This window comes from Arachis duranensis, chromosome 4 (genome assembly GCF_000817695.3).
Source record: "Arachis duranensis cultivar V14167 chromosome 4, aradu.V14167.gnm2.J7QH, whole genome shotgun sequence".
NCBI lineage: Eukaryota > Viridiplantae > Streptophyta > Magnoliopsida > Fabales > Fabaceae > Arachis > Arachis duranensis.
Window position 1 is genome coordinate 102,584,268 of NC_029775.3, and position 7,321 is coordinate 102,591,588.

At 34.9% G+C, this 7,321-nt stretch overlaps 1 protein-coding gene across 1 annotated transcript; it reads left to right on the forward strand.

Annotated features, from left to right (window-relative positions):
• Window positions 1–4,288: 4,288 nt before the first annotated feature.
• LOC107485336 (receptor-like protein kinase FERONIA) lies at window positions 4,289–7,321 on the forward strand (the record flags this gene model as incomplete). The annotated part of the gene is given in 1 exon segment (XM_016105851.2): window positions 4,289–7,321. A coding segment is annotated over 1 exon segment (2,697 nt). The 3' UTR covers window positions 6,991–7,321.

A 7,321-nucleotide genomic window follows, 5' to 3' on the forward strand; every position in this document is an offset into this window, starting at 1 on the left:
CGGAATCAACCCACATGATAAAGGAAGAAGACAACACATCTGAAGGTCACATGATGAAAGAGGAGGACAGCACATCTGAAGTATCTCTCAACATTATTGCATAGTGACGTAAGCGCTTAGGTCATAGAGCACCAACAATGTAGTTGGTGCAAGATAATAAACAATGACGTAAGCAATGACGTCATAAGAAGGGTAAGGATGGGAATTGTCCATCAGACCCAACCATTATAAATAGGTTGCTTAGGCAATTATAGAAGGCATCAAACCATAGAAAGCAGGAGGCTAAGAGTACTCATATGCTAGGAGAGCAAAGAGGAAGCTGCCGAGGCGATTCTATAGTTTGAAGAAGAATTCCCTTAGGAAAAACCAATTCTAAACTCCCCTCTGGAGTTAGTATCTACAATCTCCCCTCTGGAGATAAAAACATCTTAAATTGGATGGATTCATATTAGTACTATACAAGTCTTAATCAAATCTACATATATGAAAGGAATTAATTCACCAATAAGCTTAGCAATCTGTGATAAAAGAATTACTGATGACCCAATAGACCAAATAATTGGAATTGTTCATGGAAACTTGGCAAATGTAAATGTTAAATTCAATGCCCATCTTGGATATGTTATACCTTTATCAACTGAAAACCTTGGAAGATCTATAAGTTTAGCTTATAAATTTCATAGAAAGAATCTAATGGAATAAGACGATGAACCTTTTTCAATTACATATGCAATAAATTATGCTTTAACAAACAACCATCATAGTATAATATTTAAAAACAAAGAAAGAATTTATGTTGATGAATTATTTCAGAAAATTGTAAAAACAGAAATACCAAAATATAAAGCTATTGAAAACCTAGTTCTATTATTAAAAGAACCATCAAAAAGATCGGTTTCATCAAATTTTCAAAGAAGAGAATCTAAAATCAATAGTCCTTTAAATTTATCTAAATTAAAAATTAAAGAAGAAAACTCTGAAATAAAAGAATTAACAAAAAGGGTCGAAAAATTAAATGAAACCCAAAATACTAAATTATGATAATAAATAAGGGAGAAATATATGTAACTTATCAAGATAAGAAACAAGAGCTCTTTGAAAGAGAAAATCGGTTGAATTATTTACAGTTTTCTGAAATAAATCAAAGAGCATTTGAAGCTCTAAAAATAATTTATGACAAGTTAAAAAGAGAAGTTGAAGAGTTAGAAAAATTAATAGAATCTCTAGAAAATAGTGATGAATCGATGATAGAATTTGCAGAAATTCTAAGATAAATAATGAAGCATACAAAGATTGAAAGACCAGAAAACAAAATAAAAAGAAAAAGGGCGAAAAAATTAAAAAGTAAAATAAAGGAATATAAAAGGGAATTAAATAATCTTCAGTTCGAAATTAATGACCTTATAATAAAAAGGATAGAAATAAGAACAAATATAAACAAGTTGGAGCTAAACTTAAAAAATTTATAAATGCCTGGAAAACCATACTATGACTTAAAAGAATTAAAGCTGTTGAAAGAAAAAATAGAGAATGAAGTTGAAAAATTAAAAAGATATTTAGAAACAACAGAAAGTGTAGAAATAAAAGAAGTTTTTGAGGATTTGAAAAATTATATTAAAGAAAAAGACAAACAGATAAAAGATTTTATATACAATAATCCATGCAAAAAAGAATATTATAAACTAAAACAAGATTAAATCAGAATTAGTAGAAATGGTCAATACTTTCGATTATGAAATTGCAAATTATAAGGCACCACCAACCGAATCTATACAAACTACAAACTTATTCGAAGCAAAATACGAAGAGTTAATAGAAATTTCGAAAAAGAAATTACAGAAAAAATCGATCAACTTTTAAAAATTGGTATCAGAGCCAAAGTTAACGATTAAGGGTAACACTTTTTCTTTAAACAACACTTTTAATGACACACTTTTTCAGCCACAAAAAGACAAAAATCTGTACATATCCATCTTTACACTGGATGGACCCTTATTCAAATTGGCCTTAATATATAACACAAAATCAGAAACAAAGACAAAATATAAAGAGTCACTAGCACGTCTGATATTTTGAGGATTAGGAGAGGCAATATGCTTTACACTTATACTCTCCTCAAAACCAATTAGAGAGGGGGTAAAAATAAAAAAGTAAAAAGTAAAACTCTAATGACCATATTGCCATTGCATATTCCAAATTTCTAAGTAAAACTCTAATGACCATATTGACATTGCATATTCCAAATTTCTATAATCAATTTTTGGTCATTGGTGGAAAATATAGGCATAGAGAAGCTCATTCTACACTATAGCATTTGCCTATGTTTAAATCATGATAATGATTGGTTTATTTCACACTCTAGTTTGGCTCAGCAGAATCAGGAAAAGCGCGTTTGATATTAAATAAACAAAAACAAAACATAAACGCGTCAAATGTCATGTCCTCCGCTGTTTTAGATACTGCTTTTTAGTTGTTCATCCAAAAACTGATTTGTCATCCAATCATGAATCATCCCATGGGTCAAAATTGTCATTTCAATTTGTTGGTGGTGAGTGGTGACCACTTCAATTCAACTAAGCTTAACAGACAATTAAAATACATTATTATTTTAAAAATATTTAGTAACTAAAAAATTAGTTAAAAATATTCAAAATTTATTTTATTTAATATTTATTAATTATTGTTAAAATTAATAAATATTAAATAAGATAAATAATAGTAGTATTTAATTATCATCAGTATCATTTAATATATATGCAAGAACCAAGAAGGATTATAAATGGTGGTCGCAACTAACCATACCCACAAAAAGTCAAATATAGTGGAAGTAAGTGGTGAAAGTGCTGGAATAACTTGCAACAGTAACAACCAATTGTATAGACACTAGTGTTCACACACACACATAAATGTGGAATTAAATCAATGGTTCAGGAAAAAAATTATATTTAATTATGCGTGTGAAATCAATAAAAATAATTATATTTTATAATAACTATATAAATAATAAAATGCTAATTTGGCATTTATAAGTCAAGTAATATTCAATGATTATGTTAAATGATCATATTGATATTAATTTTGAAAGGATATTAGCATTTAAATTTATATTATTATTATTATATTTTTAGTATTTATTTTGATCAATAATTACATAAATATTAAGCTTATTAATAAAAGTAACAATATGAAAATATCAAATTAAAATATGAATACAAAACATAAATAAATAATAATAGATTTTTTTTCTTTTGTTAGTTTTTATTTCTCATGCATTCAAGTAGTAATATAAATTGTAGCATAAAATAATTGTTTTAATATCTCTCCGTCCAAATTTAAGACCTTTTATCAAGTAATGTATGATCCACTTTTTTATTAATTAGACAAATCTTAAATTTTTGTTTTATTATTTTTTATAAAATTGTTAGAAAAAAATTTAAAAAGACAATTTATTAACTATGACTATTTCTCTATTAATTTTCAAATAAATTACATATATTTTCTTACAAGCCCGAAATTAAAACACATAACATGCTTTGTATATTACTCAAACAAACTATTTAAACTTTTGTTGTTCACTCACCGCACCAAAAGATAAAAATAATAAAAATAAAAATAAATAATTATTTTCAGGAAAAAAGAATCTTAGTTCCCATATTTAATGCAGTTTTCTGTTTCATGTATTTTTCTTTCTCATTTCCCTTTCTTTCCCTTTCCCTTCCTCTTTCTCTTTCTCTGAGCTCTAATTCCAACTGCAGCTCAAAACTCGCAACTCCAAATCAAATCCAACTTCCCTATATACCCGGAATCGTTCCGTTTTGACTCACCGAGTTGCCTCTTCAAGCTCTCTTCTCACTTCTCATGGCTTAAGGTAAACAAAACTTTCCACACTTTTCTTTCCCCATTCAATTCTCTTCATTAACACCATCATTTCTTGATTATCTCACACCCTCTGATTCGTTTACCCCACTGTTCATTAATCCTAGCTCATGTAATCGAAATTCCATTTTTTTTCTCTCTCTCTCTTTCTTGGATCATACTCTGCTGACTTTGTAATCTTGTGGTTTTCAAGCTTATCATTTCCAACCACAACCCCCCATTTTCCTTTCCTGATCTGGGTGCTGTTAAAACTTGAACTTTTCCCATAAAAATTAGATCTTTTGTGCAAATTTAGTGTCTTTGTTTGATTTCCACTTCTGGGTGTGCGTGCTAGATCATAATCCAATAGAAATTGCTACAAGAAGGGACAAAAAAGGAAAAAAAAAAAGGGTTGTCTTAGTTTCAGGCTTAAGGGTCATGAGGAGCATCAATTGCTATGTTCCATTGTTTGTTTGCTTGTTGTTGTTAGGATTCTTAGATACTAAGGTTGTCCTAGGACAAAATTATAAGCCTGCAGATAACATTCTATTGAGCTGTGGTGGTCCTCAAACTAGTAAAGATTCTGATGGAAGGGTATGGCATAGTGATGTTGGTTCCAAGTTTGCATCATCCAAGGGAAACACCAGCACCTCGCCAGCGGCGACTCAGGACCCTGCTGTCCCTACTGTGCCATACATGAATGCCAGGGTGTTCCATTCGCCTTATACATACTCCTTTCCGGTGGCGTCCGGTTGGAAGTTCCTCCGGCTGTACTTCTACTCGGCGTCCTACAATGGACTCAATGCCAGCGACGCGCTGTTCTCGGTGACTTCGCCGTCCTATACCTTGCTCAGGAACTTCAGTGTGGCGCAAACCACACTGGCTCTGAATTATGTCTACATTGTGAAGGAGTACTGCATCAATGTTGATGGGGATACCTTGAATGTGACTTTCACTCCATCGACCAACAAGTCGAACGCTTATGCGTTTGTTAATGGGATTGAGGTTGTGTCCATGCCTGATATTTATACTGAAACTGATGGTTCTACCATGATGGTGGGTACGAATTCTCCTATCACTGTTGACAACAGCACTGCACTTGAGACTCTCTATAGGTTGAATGTGGGTGGAAATGATATCTCGCCTTCCCAAGATACTGGTCTGTTTAGGTCTTGGTCTGATGATGTGCCCTACCTATTTGGGGCAGGGTTTGGTGTGACCGAGCCTGCTGATTCGTCGGTCAAGATTCAGTATCCTCCAGGCACACCAAGTTATATTGCTCCACTTGATGTCTACAGTACAGCCAGATCAATGGGGCCAACTCCGAACATCACCATTCAATACAACTTGACTTGGGTTTTCTCTATTGACTCTGGGTTTACGTATCTTGTGAGACTCCATTTTTGTGAGGGAACATCAGTTATAAACAAGGTCAATCAGAGAGTATTTGATATATTCCTCAATAATCAAACTGCTGATCCCGCGGCTGATGTTATTGCGATGGCACAAGCAGAATACGGAACTTCATATACAAATGGAGTTGCAATTCATAAAGATTACGCTGTGTTTGTTCCCAATGGAGAGCCACGCCAAGATCTGTGGCTTTCATTACATCCTGATAAAACTATGAAGCCCAACTATTATGATGCAATCTTGAATGGAGTGGAGATATTCAAAATTAGTGATGCTAATGGTAATCTGGCTGGGACAAATCCTATTCCTCCTCCACTGCAAGACAACATTGACCTCGCTTTGGTTAGGAGTCATCATGCTACATCGAAGAATCATACAGGAATAATTGCAGGAGGTGTTGCTGGAGGAATTGTTGTAGCACTTGTCATTGGATTATTTGCTTTCATTGTATCCCGTCGTCGCAGGCAAGGAAAGGAGCCTAGTTCAAGTGAAGGGCCATCCGGATGGCTTCCACTTTCTCTGTACGGCAATTCGCACTCTGCAGCTTCGGCCAAGACCAACACAACAGGAAGTTATGCGTCCTCTCTGCCATCGAACCTTTGTCGTCACTTCTCATTTGCTGAAATCAAGGCCGCCACGAACAACTTTGATGAGGCTTTGCTTCTTGGTGTGGGAGGATTTGGTAAGGTTTACAAAGGTGAAATCGATGGCGGGTCAACCAAAGTAGCAATCAAGCGTGGGAATCCATTGTCTGAGCAAGGAGTGCACGAGTTCCAAACCGAGATTGAAATGCTCTCTAAACTCCGCCACCGCCACCTTGTCTCATTGATTGGTTATTGTGAAGAAAACACTGAAATGATTCTTGTCTATGATTACATGGCCCATGGAACACTCAGGGAGCATCTATACAAGACACAGAAACCTCCATTGCCTTGGAAACAAAGGCTTGAGATATGCATTGGAGCTGCTCGGGGTTTACACTATCTTCACACTGGTGCCAAACACACTATCATCCACCGTGATGTGAAGACAACAAACATCTTACTTGATGAGAAGTGGGTGGCCAAGGTCTCTGATTTCGGCTTGTCAAAAACCGGCCCAACATTGGATAACACACACGTAAGCACTGTCGTAAAGGGTAGTTTCGGATACTTGGATCCAGAATACTTCAGGAGGCAGCAACTCACTGACAAATCCGATGTTTACTCATTTGGGGTGGTTCTCTTTGAGATACTCTGTGCTCGTCCGGCTCTAAATCCGACCCTTGCCAAGGAGCAAGTGAGTCTAGCCGAGTGGGCGGCTCACTGCTACAGAAAAGGCAATCTTGACCAAATTGTGGATCCTTACCTCAAGGGCAAGATAGCTTTTGAATGCTTCAAGAAGTTTGCCGAGACTGCGATGAAGTGTGTGGCCGACCAAGGTATCGAGCGGCCATCCATGGGCGATGTCTTGTGGAACCTCGAGTTTGCTTTGCAGCTGCAAGAAAGCGCCGAGGAGAGTGGCAAGGGATTCGCCGGAATACTCAACGAGGAGGAGCCGCTATGCGCAGATCCTAAAGGGAAGAAGGACTCTGATGCATTGCCAATGTATGATGGCAATACTGATTCAAGAAGCAGTGGCATGAGCATGAGCATTGGTGGTAGAAGCTTAGCAAGTGAAGACTCTGATGGATTAACACCAAGTGCTGTTTTCTCTCAGATCATGAATCCAAAGGGTCGTTAAGTCCAAATCAAGAAACTGAAATTGAAGTTTAAATTCCAGGCACAAAAAACTACTCAAGTTTAGTAGTTTTAATGTGTTGCTTTCTCATCTGTTAATTACACAATGAGTTCAAATTTGAAGGGCTTTTCTCTTTTCTTTTTTTTTTTTCATGTTATTAATTTTCCTAATATTACTACTATTCCTTTGTACTGTTGTATCTGATTTATTATTTATTATTATATGTTTATGTAAGTTGTAATGCTGCCACTGCATCAAAGATTAACGAGCAAACATGTTGTAACGAGGTTGTTATTATCAATAACTTTTAGAAGATCATTCCTATTATTCCCTA